The following is a 16,809-nucleotide window of genomic DNA, read 5'->3' on the forward strand; positions in this document are numbered from 1 at the left end:
TGTCTGTCCGTCTGGTGTGGTCCTGGCAGGACGAGAGGCCACACAGCCAGGGGTTCAGGCAGTACGAGGGGAGGCGAGGTGATTCGGCGGTGGTGGTAGCAGCAGCCGCCTCTCTTCCCCCTCCCCACACAGAAGCTGAATGAGGCAGCTGATGGACGGGGGGTATGTGGGAGGATTACAAGCTGCTCTCCCAGATCCTGTCCTGTCATTGTTACTGCAAGGAACTCAGAGCATTAGAGGGAGAGAGTGGGAGAGAGATAGAGACAGGGAAGCGATGGGGAGCACAGATGGAGGGATGGGTTAAAAAGAGGGAACTGCAGACAAAACCAGGATGGGGAGAAACGGGGGTGATGGGGACGGACAGGCACAGCTGGGGGGCTAGGGGTTAAATCATCAGCAAATGGGCGGATGGCGAGGAGGAGATGGCAGTATTCCAAGTATTAGGGGGTCTATATGGGGGATTAGACACCCCAATCGGGGTACAGGAGGGGGGAGCGGGGTGGTGCAGCGGGTAGACACATAGATGGAGTGGGTGAGGGAGCGGAATAGCTAGAATAAAGCAGTATGGCGCTATAGTCACAGCCGCTGCTTTTACTTGTACAGGATAATTATTGTAATTAACCCGTCAGCCGAAAGTCCCGATCCGTTCCACCAATGGGAGGCAGAGAACAAAGCCATCGGCATTAACCACTGGTGTGCTGATCTGACACCGGCGGCGGGGCACATAGGGACAGTCAGGGGGGTTCCCCAACCACTGGCCTTCCAGCTGCTGCACAACTACAATTCCCATCATGCCCTGACAGCTGAAGGCATGATGGGAGTTGTAGTTGTGTAACAGCTGGTGAAGCTGACAGTGAGAGCTGGAAGGAAAGAGGAGGAGGAGGAGGCAGCACAGGTATAGAGACTGTGGAGCAGTGCAAGACCCCCACACGGGGGCATGAGTGCCACGCAGAGGAAGCCGCGCTACCTGCCATGCCTGCCGTAACCTGTAACAGCTCCGGACTCCACCCCCAGAGCACACGCATCTTATGCAATCCTCTATCATACAGCCATCTGCATTCATTGAGAGATGTGTATGAAGTCACCGCACACTCTGACTGAAACACTCGCACTTAAAGGGGCACAAAATGTAAAGATTGTCAGCAAGTGGCCATAGAATGCAATTGTATTGTACAGATCTGTGCTGCTTATATACAGTACATCCATGAGCTCATCCTATAAGAAAGGAACAGTATTATAGTAGTTATATTCCTGTATATAGGGAGCAGTATTATAGTAGTTATATTCTTGTATATAGGAGCAGTATTATAGTAGTTATATTCTTGTATATAGGAGCAGTATTATAGTAGTTATATTCCTGTATGTAGGGAGCAGTATTATAGTAGTTATATTCTTGTATATAGGGGAGCAGTATTATAGTAGTTATATTCTTGTATATAGGAGCAGTATTATAGTAGTTATATTCTTGTACATAGGAGCAGTATTATAGTAGTTATATTCTTGTATATAGGAGCAGTATTATAGTAGTTATATTCTTGTATATAGGGGAGCAGTATTATAGTAGTTATATTCTTGTATATAGGAGCAGTATTATAGTAGTTATATTCTTGTATATAGGGAGCAGTATTATAGTAGTTATATTCCTGTATATAGAAGCAGTATTTTAGTAGTTATATTCTTGTATATAGGGAGCAGTATTATAGTAGTTATATTCTTGTATATAGAAGCATTATTATAGTAGTTATATTCTTGTATATAGGAGCAGTATTATAGTAGTTATATTCTTGTATATAGGAGCAGTATTATAGTAGTTATATTCTTGTATATAGAAGCAGTATTATAGTAGTTATATTCTTGTATATAGGAGCAGTATTATAGTAGTTATATTCTTGTATATAGGAGCAGTATTATAGTAGTTATATTCCTGTATATAGGAGCAGTATTATAGTAGTTATTTTCCTGTACATAGGAGTAGTATTATAGTAGTTATATTCCTGTATATAGGGAGCAGTATTATAGTAGTTATATTCCTGTATATAGGGGGCAGTATTATAGTAGTTATATTCTTGTATATAGGAGCAGTATTATAGTAGTTATATTCTTGTATATAGGAGCAGTATTATAGTAGTTATATTCCTGTATATAGGAGCAGTATTATAGTAGTTATCACAGTAGGGGAGAGGTGGATCGCACCGCCCTCGCAATCTCCGGTCACTGGATACAGTGGGATAGGACCAAACAGGGGTGCCCCAGCTGCGGCTACCTAGTTCGGGGTGCTCCGTCTAAGCAGATGAGTATGATACAAACATAAAGAGTAAAGAGACGTGCACTCACCAATGTGGTATGCCGCTGGGGTGCTTTATTAGAGGTTACTTCCACATATGCAGGGAGGGGGAGGTGGAGGCAGGTGTATTCTCAGGAGTAGACAACGATCGTTTCACGTGTTCCCACGCTTCTTCCGGTCTACGGAATTCCGTAGACCGGAAGAAGCGTGGGAACACGTGAAACGATCGTTGTCTACTCCTGAGAATACACCTGCCTCCACCTCCCCCTCCATGCATATGTGGAAGTAACCTCTAATAAAGCACCCCAGCGGCATACCACATTGGTGAGTGCACGTCTCTTTACTCTTTATGTTTGTATTATAGTAGTTATATTCCTGTATATAGGGGGCAGTATTATAGTAGTTATATTCTTGTATATAGGAGCAGTATTATAGTAGTTATATTCTTGTATATAGGGGGCAGTATTATAGTAGTTATATTCTTGTATATAGGAGCAGTATTATAGTAGTTATATTCTTGTATATAGGAGCAGTATTATAGTAGTTATATTCTTGTATATAGGGATCAGTATTATAGTAGTTATATGCTTGTATATAGGAGCAGTATTATAGTAGTTATATTTCTGTATATAGCGGCAGTATTATAGTAGTTATATTCTTGTACATAGGAGCAGTATTTTGGTAGTTATACTGTAGTTGTATAACTAGGGGGCAGTATTATATTTTGGTAGTTATATGTGTATAACTGGTGGCAGTATTATAGTAGACAACCCCTTTTAAAATTTCTGCTGGATTTGTAGAGAAATCAGCAGAGGGAAATATAGTAACCAATCATGTAATACAAGGACGGCTCAAGTCTACCCCCTCATATAAATCTTTTTTTCTGTTCTTATTTATGATCCTCATATAATACCTCCAGTAGTGCAGGGGCTGTGGAGGATGACGCATGATGGTTTGTCCCTTTGGTGTTCTTTGAATCCCTCCGTCATGCTTCACCCCCTCAGACTCTATACTAGACATAACATGGTGGTGGATCAGGATTTCCTCCCATGGATCCCTATTATCTGTGCTCTCTTATTCTTGTGCCTTTTGGATTTTTTTTTACTATTATTTGGTATTGGTGGCACAGAATCTGGGTTCAGCCATTTATATTCTCTGTAATATATTCCTTTCATTTTCAGGTTCACCCGCTGTTAGTACGTGAGAGGAGAAGCGATCCTACCAGAACCAAATTCTTGAGGCGCACAGTCAGCGTCCCCGTGGAGGGGAAACATCCTGACGAACACGGTACTGACAAACCTCCGCTATCTCTCATCATATATAACATGCAAATGTGGTGACATAGGAATACAATGCAATAATGGTGCCTAATCCGGGATGATGGATTATATTATGTATATGTGTTATAGTATTACAGTCAGATAATCAGCTTATTGATCCTGTGGTGAAGCCGGGCGCCGCAGAATATCGCGCCATCGAGCCACTGAATTGTAATGATCCCATAACATGAGAACTGCTAGAATGATTGCAAAACACAAGAGACAGCAAAGGGCTGGGCGCCGTGATCAAGTGTCACAGGGGGTTGACATTAAAGGGGTACTCCACTCAAACATAACTTTTGATATGTTGCTGCCCATGATGAGACTAACAATTCCTTTCATACTTGTTATTATCTATTCAGTCTCTTTCCCCCAGTTCTGAGCTGCTGCTTTCTGCTGAAAACACAAAAATCTGTGTGTGAGCTTTTCTCTTTGTCTCCCCCTTCTCCCACTCCCGCCTGAGACGCTGATGTAAACAAGTCCCTGACTGGCTTTATATGCAACATTGTAGCTTCTTTGTAATGCTGGGAGGGTTAATCTGAGGTCAAGTTGCTAAAGACCTCTCTATGATTAATCTTCTCAGTATTACAAAGAAGTCATAATGTTGCAGATAAAGCCAGTCAGGGACTTGTTTACATCAGAAGGGGGGGAGGGGGAGACAGAGAGAAAAGCTCACACACAGATCTTTGTGTTTTCTGCAGAAAGCAGCAGCTCAGAACTAAGGGAAGGAAACGGAATACATAATAACAAGTATGGAAGGAATTGTTAGTCTCACTATGGGCAGCAACATATCAAAAGTTATGTTTAGAGATGAGCGAACCTGCCGAGGTTCAGGTTCGTATGAACCTGAACTCTCGGTTTCTGACTGCCGCTTTCTGTCCTCTCCGTGAAGAGGGTGGATACAGCTGAAGCTGTCAATCAGGGTATGTGGTCGGGATCAGCAGGACTTTCACTGTCCCTCCAAATATATATATACATATATATATATATTTATATATATATGTTGTGGTATTGCCATGGTAGTCTGCATCCCGGTAGTAAGCAATAGTAACCACATGATATAGAGAGGATAAAAGGATATTCCCCTCTTATAAAATGATGACATATGGTTTGGATAGTCAAAGCAAATGGACCGTCCACGTAACCTTTATTATCCACTGTTATAATCCATGAACCATCCACTTTACTATAATCCACTAGCATAGCGGTCACATGTAAATAGATATGGCTCCAACTCTCCAACTAACACGTGTCTGGCCTGTCAGCTGTGGATATGTCATCACTGTATGACCTCTGGGACTCTTATCCACCCACACAATTGTAGGTATTTATATATATATATATATATATATATATATATATATATATATATATACCTCCTTTGCTTGCACAATGGCGCCCCCTGACCACTCCAGTTGTGTAGCACACCATAATAGTGCACCAGTATAGTGAACAGGTCCGGCTGCAGTGGTTTGCACAGCCAGGTGACCAAGGATCAATGTGTAAAATAACTCCTCCACCATTGGTGGTTCCAGAGGTCAGACCCCACCAATCATAAAGCTATTGCTGGTCCTAGCCCTATGTCCTCCCTTTATACGATGGTGAAACCCCTACCAGCAGATATATAGATGATGTAAGCATACAGTGATGATAGAAAATACTGTGATGTAAGGACAGATAGTGATGGAGTGGCCTGATACCCAGAAGACACGAGAACAAGCAGTGATGAAAGGTCCCGACAGCAGCCAAATATTCCGTGATGTATGGATGAAGGCGTCTCGCCGGCTGCTGGACTTATAGATGTAAAGTGATGACATATTGTGGAGATGCGGAGATACGCTGAGGACACGTGTAAGATGGATGGGAGCAGAATATTAAACTGACCTAGAATAACAGCAATGAAATAACCTTACATGGGTGAAATCCAGTCTGTGCTGGAAAATAATCAGACACTAGGGGGCAGCGTGGAGACATTGTGATGCAACAAGCATACATAAGGGGCGATGTCGACCTCTGATACATTGTAACGAGCCCTGCGTTTGTTTGTTTTTTAATCATTCTTTATGTGTAGTGTGTTCACATTCAACACCGCCTTCTATGGACTAAATGATGGATTTTCATATACGATTATTGCTTTTTGATAATACTCATGGCTGGGATGTACAGTAAATTGGTAAAGAGAATTTGGCTCCATACACCCCCAATCGTTACAGGAGTTCTCTGCTTTGGAAGACGTACACATTCCATAGATATAGGTTGATCAGTGTTTTTTTTGGCAGCGACTTATCTCCTTTATATGATCATATAAAGTATATTAGACTGTTTAAAAAATATCTGATTTTGGGGCTAATTTCCCCTTTTTACATTATAAAAGGAGTGAAATCCAGAAGAAGAAAAAATTCTGTATCTTTTACAATGCACACTGTAGGTCGGTTTTTATCATTAAACATTTCTTTGGTGTGCAGATAAAATTTGTGAAGTCTCATTATTTTGCCCACTACTGTAATCTGTAAACCCACAGCAATCTGCAAACTGCATTTTTTTAAAACTTCTCTTTTCTATAATCATACAGCTGCAAACCAAGCAGTAACAGCCTGGCACTCCCATTGGCATAGGCCTTCCCCAGCGCCTAATAACACCAGGCTGTTACCACCCCAGACATGGATCATAATTTTTATGGCAATAAGGGGAAATAACACGTTTTACAGTCTTGTTAACATAATCAACATAATCTGGTCTTCTTCAATCTCTAGATCTGATATAAATAAGCTACTTTGAGAATGGGACTTCACTTGTGAGACTTGGAATCTCAGAAATGAAAGGCCAGGTGTAAGCTTTTGGGGTGGAAGAAAACAAGGTCATGTGCCATAATGTAGAACTGCAACATCAGCCTGGAACAATGGGGCTGTCCACTATGCGCATCCCCCAGTGGTTCCTCCTGTAAGGTGTCCTCCGAATATTTACTTACAGTGCATATTATGTCTCATAAATGGCATATTGTATTCTTTATTAGGGTATATGGGTAAAGGCTTTCCAAGATGGAGAAGCCCTTGAAGCCATTATCTAATCTCTTATCTAATGTGATGTATCTGTAGATAAGTGCTGATGTATCGGGTGTCGCGCGTCTCCATCTTCCTCCTGACTCTACGCCTGTGCTTTTTTGATGTGATGTTTAACACTTTGGCCGATGGACCGGATTATATCACATTGTTGATACAAAGTGGATGCGTCATCTACATTCCCCATGTCCAGCCTGGGACCCTCTTATCCCTCCTCAGGGGCCCTATAGCCTCAGGTCTTTCATATGCCAGGAACAGTGGAAGGATGTTGACACTGATGTGATCAGGTTCTTGCAGTCACATCACCGTACATATCGCTGGGATCTCTATATATGTCTTATACATTATTCTTAATATCCTTGTGGACTCACTCAGTGAGTCTATATGTAAGGCTGGGCTCAGGCTGCAGGGAGGGGCCATACAAAGTTCCAGCTGGGGGAGCGCAGGTTAGAGGTCATTCTTCTATAATAGCTCTTTAAATAGGGGGTGAATAAAATTTTGATGATGGTCCTTGTAGTCCTCGGGGGTCTGCGGGACGATGCGCGCACAATGTGCTTGGATGCATCAGCTCAGCAGAACGTGGTCATGGGAATTATCTGTAGCCGCAAGGTCTGAGTCTTAAGGTAAAGATGTTGTCAGATAATACGAGCACCACAGGCGGACGATAGAAGAAGATCGTTCCTTCTATTGTTCTTTATTCTTCATTATTTTCAAGATCTCTGTTTGCTGTCAGTAAATGCAACATTGAGAACCTGAGAACCTGTACAGACCCCACAGTCCCACCCAATATGCCTTGTAAGTGGCAGTACAGAGTACAGAGGGCACATAGGGCAGAAAGTACAGAGGGCACAGAGTACAGAGGGCAAAGAGGACCGAGGGTACAGAGTACATAGGGTACAGAGGGCACAAAGTACAGAGAGTACAGAGGGTACAGAGGGCACAGAGTACAGAGGCCAAAGAGGACTGAGGGTACAGAGTACATATAGGGTACAGAGGGCACATAGGGCAGAAAGTACAGAGGGCACAGAGTACAGAGGGCACAGAGGACTGAGGGTACAGAGGGTACAGAGTACAGAGGGCACAGAGTACAGAGGCCAAAGAGGACTGAGGGTACAGAGTACATATAGGGTACAGAGGGCACATAGGGCAGAAAGTACAGAGGGCACAGAGTACAGAGGGCACAGAGGACTGAGGGTACAGAGGGTACAGAGTACAGAGGGCACAGAGTACAGAGAGTACAGAGGCCAGGACAAGTGTAAACTTTACCCTCAGGTTTCTCTCTTACGTGGCTCGATGGTGGCAGGATCGCTGAAGGATGCCAACACTGCACAGTGTGACCACAGATTAATAATGTTACTATCCACAGACCGGGTCTATGTGAGGGCCGCACACTGTCACATGGAGTTAGCGTCTCCTGACGGAGGCCGAGCCTGGGGCCACACCACAGAACTGTGCTCCATTATCTCCATACACATGATGTTATGTGTCAGCGGAAATAATACAGATATACAAAGCGACAGGGGCACACGCTATATACATGGACACTGCCGACTATCTCATATCTATCTCCTATCTCATATATTCTGTCTATCATCTATCACATTACCCAATGCTTCCAGTGCTGGGCCTGTGTGTGATCTCCTGATCAGTCTGATCCAGAGTCGGTGACAGCGGAGCAGGGATGGGAGTGCTTCCAGTGCTGGGCCTGTGCAAGCAGCCTGTGATTTTACTAGAGACAGATGGGATGATACAAGAATGAGGAGCAGATGTACAGACTGAAGATCCCAAAATAAGGGTCTAATGAACAGATCGATGTGTCGCCTCATCCTTCTCTCTGTCCTTCTCCTGCTCCCACACATCTACTGCAGTCTAATGACAGCTAATTATTACATGGGCTGTGAGGGAGGTAGGAGATCCCTGGTCTATCCCGGGGGGCTGCACCCCCATCCACAGCCGCACTTCATGCATCTCTTCATATGGACAAGCAGCTCCAACACCCCCACTGGCTTCCTGTCTGAGTATTTATGTGCCTTATTTGTATTGTGATAAATATATATATATATATATATATATATATATATATATATATATATATATATATATATATATACACTGTATATATCCTGCTCAAAAAATAAAGGGAACACTAAAAGACCACATCCTAGATCTCAATGAATTAAATATTCCAGTTGTAAATCTTTATTCATTACATAGAGGAATGCATTGAGAACAATAAAACCTAAAAATGATCAATGTAACACACAATGAATATCCCATGGAGGTTTGAATTTAAAATCTAAGTGGAAAATCCCATTACAGGCTCATCCAACTCCAGTGGAAATGGCTCAAGACAAGAAAATGTGGCTGAGCATTGTGTGTGGCCTCCACGTGCCTGTATGACCTCCCTACAAGGCCCGGGCATGCTCCTGATGAGGAGGCTGTATGACCTCCCTACAAGGCCCGGGCATGCTCCTGATGAGGAGGCTGTATGACCTCCCTACAAGGCCCGGGCAGGCTCCTGATGAGGTGTCTGTATGACCTCCCTACAAGGCCCGGGCATGCTCCTGATGAGGTGGCTGTATGACCTCCCTACAAGGCCCGGGCATGCTCCTGATGAGGTGTCTGTATGACCTCCCTACAAGGCCCGGGCAGGCTCCTGATGAGGTGTATGACCTCCCTACAAGGCCTGGGCATGCTCCTGATGAGGTGTCTGTATGACCTCCCTACAAGGCCCGGGCATGCTTCTGATGAGGTGGCTGTATGACCTCCCTACAAGGCCTGGGCATGCTCCTGATGATGTGTATGACCTCCCTACAAGGCCCGGGCATGCTCCTGATGAGGTGGCTGTATGACCTCCCTACAAGGCCGGGCATGCTCCTGATGAGGTGGTGTATGACCTCCCTACAAGGCCCAGGCATGCTCCTGATGAGGTGGCTGTATGACCTCCCTACAAGGCCCGGGCATGATCCTGATGAGGTGGCTGTATGACCTCCCTACAAGGCCCGGGCATGCTCCTGATGAGGTGGCTGTATGGCCTCCCTACAAGGCCCGGGCATGCTCCTAATGAGGTGGCTGTATGACCTCCCTACAAGGCCTGGGCATGATCCTGATGAGGTGGCTGTATGACCTCCCTACAAGGCCCGGGCATGCTCCTGATGAGGTGGCTGTATGACCTCCCTACAAGGCCTGGGCATGATCCTGATGAGGTGTCAGTATGACCTCCCTACAAGGCCCCGGGCATGCTCCTGATGAGGTGTCTGTATGACCTCCCTACAAGGCCCAGGCATGCTCCTGATGAGGTGTCAGTATGACCTCCCTACAAGGCCCGGGCATGCTCCTGATGAGGTGTCTGTATGACCTCCCTACAAGGCCCGGGCATGCTCCTGATGAGGTGGCTGTATGACCTCCCTACAAGGCCCGGCCTTGCTCCTGATGAGGTGGCTGTATGACCTCCCTACAAGGCTCGGGCATGCTCCTGATGAGGTGGCTGTATGACCTCCCTACACTACCCGGGCATGCTCCTGATGAAGTGGCTGTATGACCTCACTACAAGGTCCGGGCATGCTCCTGATGAGGTGGCTGTATGACCTCCCTTTAAGGCCCGGGCATGCTCCTGATGAAGTGGCTGTATGACCTCCCTACAAGGCCCGGGCATGCTCCTGATGAGGTGGCTGTATGACCTCCCTTCAAGGCCCGGGCATGCTCCTGATGAAGTGGCTGTATGACCTCCCTACAAGGTCCGAGCATGCTCCTGATGAGGTGGCTGTATGACCTCCCTTCAAGGCCCGGGCATGCTCCTGATGAGGTGTCTGTATGACCTCCCTACAAGGCCCGGGCATGCAGCTGATGAGGTGTCTGTATGACCTCCCTACAAGGCCCGGGCATGCTCCTGATGAGGTGTCTGTATGACCTCCCTACAAGGCCCGGGCATGCTCCTGATGAGGTGGCTGTATGACCTCCCTACAAGTCCCGGGCATGCTCCTGATGAGGTGGCTGTATGACCTCCCTACAAGGCCCGGGCATGCTCCTGATGAGGTGGCTGTATGACCTCCCTACAAGGCCCGGGCATGCTCCTGATGAAGTGGCTGTATGACCTCCCTACAAGGTCCAGGCATGATCCTAATGAGGTGGCTGATGGTCTTCTGAGGGAACTCCTCCCAGACCTGGACTAAAGCATCCGGCAACTCCTGGACAGTCTTTTTTCGCAACGTGACATACATTGGTGGATGGAGCAAGACATGATGTCCCAGATGTGCTGGATTGGTTTCAGGTCTGGGGGACAGGCAGCCAGTCCATAGCATCAATGCCTCTATCAGGCAGGAACTGGTGACACACATGAGGCCTAGCATTGTCCTGCATCAGAAGGAAACCAGGGCCCACTGCATCAGCATATGTTCACACAATGGGTCTAAGGACCCCATCCCGCTTCCTAATGGCAGTCAGGCTATCTCTGGCGAGCACATGGACGGCTGTGCGGATCTCCAAAGAAATGCCACCCCACACCATTACTGACTCACTGCTGGTTTGGTCATTCTGGAGGATGTTGGGGGCATCAGATCACTCTCCACAGCGTCTCCAGACTGCAGTGTCATCTGTGAGGAGCACTGGACGCCAATGTCCATTCTGCCAATCTTGGGGTTCTCTGGCAAATGCCAATGGCTCTGCATGGTGTTTGGCTGTAAGTGCCACTTTGCCCTCCTCCGTGTGTCCTGGTATCTGCTCCGTGCTGTGGACACTGTGCCCTCCTCCGTGTCTCCTGGTATCTGCTCCATGGTTTGGACACTGTGCCCTCCCCTGTGTCTCCTGGTATCTGCTCCATGCTCTGGACACTATGTGTGGTGCACCACCAGTGTGGTGGACGACTGGTCACTTGCCAGATGGTGAAGTGTGACTCCACTGCAGTAGTGGTTGGTCGGGGAATAGCTCAGCCAGATGTTAGCTTGTCGTGCTGCCAGTGCTGCAGTGCTGGTTGGGCACACAGGTATGCTGGCACACCTGCTTTTATTTGCGTGAGGCTGGCTATACCCTTTCATCTGTGGTCAGTAACCTGCCGGGCTGTTGTGGGGTCCCTTGTGCACTTATCACGGTGGTCCGGAGTGGAGTTGTGACCCACCCGGACTATCAGTACCGCCACCCACAGAAAGGGGAGATGACCCAAGGAAGATGCAATAGCTGTGTAGGTGCTTAGACAATAACCACTAAGTCCAGTTAAAATAAATTACTTCTTTTTTTACTTTAGAAATACTTGATACAGTGATATACAAAAGACTTCTGTCTTGTCAATACAGTTTAGATTTTAGTGACAGGATCTGTGCTGGGAGCTTGTAAAGTAGTGCAGCCGTGCTGGCTGAGTTGCATGGTAAGAGGTAGAAGAGGTTCAGAGAAGTAGAAAGGAGGACGTCGAGAGAGTCCCAACCCAATGTAGTACTGTGCTCTGCCGGAACTTTAGAAGTAGAATAAGTAAAATACTTGAGAGTAGATAGAATACTTGCGCCCGTGTTTTGACTTTTTGGTCTTTGCACCACCTATTGCCCCCCAGTGTCGGGTGACCCGTCCTATGAGGGTGACACAAGCCCCAGACCTTGTTACCTAGGTTGAGCAGAGTGGTCAGAGTTCTCTGATTACACCCGCTCTGCAAGATTACGTTGTACGTTGGCTTCTTGCAACTTTGCTCTATCCGGATCAGTTCCTCTTTCTTCAGAATACTGTCCTGCACCTTTAGACTTGTTCGTGGCATGGGCTGGGATGATCCTTGACTTGTCCTCTCTGTGAACGTTTAGCACTGCATAGTATGTAGAAGTGCTGCTTTCAAGAAACTGGTGCCCATGTGTGTCTGTTCTCTACACTGGACTTGTCCTCTAACAGGGGACTTGGCATAAGCCAGGGCCCAACTTGGCTGCTGCAGGGACCGTTCTGGCTTCCGTCCTTCCTCTACAGAAACCAGAGTAAGACTCCCTAAAGGTGTGGCTACACTTCCTCTCCCTATGTGACAACTTCCTACAGCATATGTAATATGTGCTGTGAGTGGGTGAGAAGAGAAAGAGGAGAAAGGAGATAGGTAGACAAGAGAAAGAGCTCTTATTGGTACACAAATCACAGAAGCAATAACCCTTTAGTTACCCACAGCTGTGCGATACTTAAGCATACAATATATATACTAGCGAAATCTAGTGGCAAAACTTAGGTACTACTTCATTACTACTTCTACTTTGAAGTACAGGCTTTTGCGAGGGGTGTAAAGACCGGTAACCCTGTGGTGGGACACCTCATATGCTGACAGACATAGTGAACCTTCTTGCACAGCTCACATTGATGTGCCATCCTGGATGAGCTGCACTACCTGAGACACTTCTGTGGGTTGTAGACACCGCCTTATGTTACCTCTACGGGTGAAAGCAGTGACAAAATGCAAAAATGACTGAAACAACAGCCAAAAAGGATGAGAACAGAGAAACAGTGTGTGGTCACCAGCTGCAGAACCATCCTATACAGGGATTGTCTGGTTTATTGCCGATCATTTCTACCTGTCGTCTGTTCCATTTGCACAACAGCAGGAAAAATGGATTCACAACCAGTGATGCTTTATAACTGGAGAGGTTGGTTTCACAGAGGAGTCATTGACTTGGAGCCACATTTAAGCATTTAAAACTTATATACTTTGATGTAGTTAAACATACGTACCGGCTTATACACTAACACCTACATACACTACATATACTGTACACACACACTGACACACATATGGATAGACAGGAGGGATATTCATGTATGCAAAAATGTGCACTCTCCTAAACATACATACATATACATATAAAACACATACATATACATACACACTGATGCATACAAGCACACCTTGATGTACACATATATAAACTGATGCACATATACACACAGTGACACACACACACATACACATATACAGTGTATATATATATATATATATATATATACACACATTTATATGATGCACACACATATACAGTGTGTAAATATACATATATATATATACACACACACACACACACACGCATATAATGGACACACACACACACACACACACATATATATATATATATATATATATATATATATATATACACAGTGTGTATACACACATGCAAATGATGCACACACATATACAGTATATATTTATACACACACACGCATATGATGCACACACATACACACCACACATATATACATACATACACACCCACCATACATACATACACCAACATGCACACTTATGTAAATTGACATATATACACAGACATATATACGCACACTTTGATGAACACACATACACACACACACACACACACACACACGCTCACACTTCTCCTGACTCACTCCCCCCTCCCATCTCGCTGTATCTTGCTTCATTCAGCTCCTCTCTTTCTTTCTCTTCCTCCCACTCACTTTTTTTCTCTATTTCATTTCTCCCTTCCTCCTATTACTCATCTTCCTCATCCTCTATTCCCCTGCTCCTCACTGTCCACCTCTCTCTATACAGAACATACAGATCTCTGGATCATCTGGCTTCCTCCTCCATCCTCTATCATCTCACTTCTCCTTATGCTTCATGTCTAAACTGCAGATTACATAAGAGGTGACTGTAAGGAGAACGTCTCAGTACTGAGGTCTGGGGCGGTGAGGATATAAGTTCTGGGATGGGCGGGAAGGGTTGGGGGGGGGGGATAGCCCTTAGTAGGCCTGATCAAAAAGTAGATAGGTTCCCCCAGTAGTAAGGTTTCCCTAGTTTCAACCTTTAGGTGGGTAGATGCCCCTAGCTGCTAGAATGGCCTCTCAGTAGGTAGATAGCTTCCCCCATTAGATAGGTAGGTTGTTTCCTTAGGCAGAAGGTAGCCAGGTACCCACAGTATGTAGACAGGCGCCAATGGGTTGGTAGTTCCTCATAAGGTGGGTAGATCACCCCATTTGGTGGGAAGGTAGTTGTCCCCATTAGGTGGGTAGGTGCCCATGAAACCAACCCTTTGCAACCTATCATTTCCAGCCACAATCGGGGCATGATGAGAGTTTTTTAAAAGTTGAAGAGCTACAGGTTGGTCAACAATGGTGCCGAGCAGGGTGGGGAAAGCTCTGGGTTTGGTTTCTCATCCTTGGTATAGAACTTGGGCATCAACTCTATCCTATTCTTAGGGTCAATGGGTCTTCCTATCGGCCAGGCCCTCGCACTGCTATAAGTTATCTGCAGGACTACAGGACTACCCATATCCTCCTATTCCTCATATCCATCATCCACCATGATCAATAATCTGAAGATGAAGGGGTTAACGCGATGGCAGCTTCCCCTCTTTAATTCACTCTGGATGATAATAAATTGTATGGGAGAGTTCCTGTTAAATGTTTCCATGGGAACAATGAGCAAGACACAAAAGTAAATAATTCTTATTACAACTCCTTATCCTAATTCCAGGGAGCAGCGAGGTCTCCTCCGCCCCCCATTACACCAGATGCTCATTGCCCAAATTTACCATTGATTTGGCTTGGTGCTGAGCAGATGAATGGCAGCGGACAGCACTGCGCACAACTTCATGTAGTATATGTGTCTAATGGAGGATCGCAGGTTTATATCCCAGACGTGCTAAAAGATGTGCGTGTGTGGTCACAATCACAGGGGTGGTCACCCAGCTGTCCTAGTGGTCATTACATAGATGTATCACATATATGTGTGCACTGTGTACTATCCTGTGTACCTGTATGCTTGGTGCACTTGTGTATCCTGTGTGTGTTCTGTGTACTTGTATGCTTGGTGCACTTGTGTATCCTGTGTGTTCTGTGTACCTGTATGCTTGGTGCACTTGTGTATCCTGTGTGCTCTGTGTACCTGTATGCTTGGTGTACTTGTGTATCCTGTGTGTGTTCTGTGCACCTGTACGCTTGGTGCACTTGTGTATCCTGTGTGTGCTCTGTGTATCTGTATGCTTGGTGCACTTGTGTATCCTGTGTGCTCTGTGTACCTGTATGCTTGGTGTACTTGTGTATCCTGTGTGTGTTCTGTGCACCTGTACGCTTGGTGAACTTGTGTATCCTGTGTGCTCTGTGCACCTGTATGCTTGGTGCACTTGTGTATCCTGTGTGCACTCTGTGTACCTATATGCTGGGTGCACTTGTGTATCCTGTGTGTGTTCTGTGTACTTGTATGCTTGGTGCACTTGTGTATCCTGTGTGTGTTCTGTGTACTTGTATGCTTGGTGCACTTGTGTATCCTGTGTGTTCTGTGTACCTGTATGCTTGGTGCACTTGTGTATCCTGTGTGCTCTGTGTACCTGTATGCTTGGTGTACTTGTGTATCCTGTGTGTGTTCTGTGCACCTGTACGCTTGGTGCACTTGTGTATCCTGTGTGTGCTCTGTGTATCTGTATGCTTGGTGCACTTGTGTATCCTGTGTGCTCTGTGTACCTGTATGCTTGGTGTACTTGTGTATCCTGTGTGTGTTCTGTGCACCTGTACGCTTGGTGAACTTGTGTATCCTGTGTGCTCTGTGCACCTGTATGCTTGGTGCACTTGTGTATCCTGTGTGCACTCTGTGTACCTATATGCTGGGTGCACTTGTGTATCCTGTGTGCACTCTGTGTACCTGTATGCTTGGTGCACTTGTGTATCCTGTGTGCACTCTGTGTACCTATATGCTGGGTGCACTTGTGTATCCTGTGTGCACTCTGTGTACCTATATGCTGGGTGCACTTGTGTATCCTGTGTGCACTCTGTGTACCTGTATGCTTGGTGCACTTGTGTATCCTGTGTGCTCTGTGTACCTGTATGCTTGGTGCACTTGTGTATCCTGTGTGTTCTGTGTACCTGTATGCTTGGTGCACTTGTGTATCCTGTGTGCTCTGTGTACCTGTACGCTTGGTGCACTTGTGTATCCTGTGTGCTCTGTGTACCTGTATGCTTGGTGCACTTGTGTATCCTGTGTGTGCTCTGTGTACCTGTATGCTTGGTGCACTTGTGTATCCTGTGTGCTCTGTGTACCTGTATGCTTGGTGTACTTGTGTATCCTGTGTGTTCTGTGTACCTGTATGCTTGGTGCACTTGTGTATCCTGTGTGTGCTCTGTGTACCTGTATGCTGGGTGCACTTGTGTATCCTGTGTGTTCTGTGTACCTGTATGCTTGGTGAAC

At 45.8% G+C, this 16,809-nt stretch overlaps 1 protein-coding gene across 11 annotated transcripts in view; it reads left to right on the top strand.

The window, feature by feature from the left end:
* SYNGAP1 (synaptic Ras GTPase activating protein 1) overlaps window positions 1–16,809 on the top strand; it is a 169,707-nt gene that overhangs the window by 57,667 nt on the left and 95,231 nt on the right. For all 11 annotated transcript variants that reach the window (XR_011364742.1, XM_069985465.1, XM_069985471.1 and 8 more), the window contains exon 3: window positions 3,466–3,571. Coding sequence is in view for 10 of the 11 variants with exons in the window: in XM_069985465.1 (XP_069841566.1) it covers window positions 3,466–3,571 (106 nt within the window). In the remaining variant the exon portion in view is untranslated. The remainder of the gene's footprint in view (window positions 1–3,465; window positions 3,572–16,809) is intronic.

Source organism: Dendropsophus ebraccatus, chromosome 10, assembly GCF_027789765.1.
Source record: "Dendropsophus ebraccatus isolate aDenEbr1 chromosome 10, aDenEbr1.pat, whole genome shotgun sequence".
In the NCBI taxonomy this organism is placed as follows: Eukaryota; Metazoa; Chordata; class Amphibia; order Anura; family Hylidae; genus Dendropsophus; species Dendropsophus ebraccatus.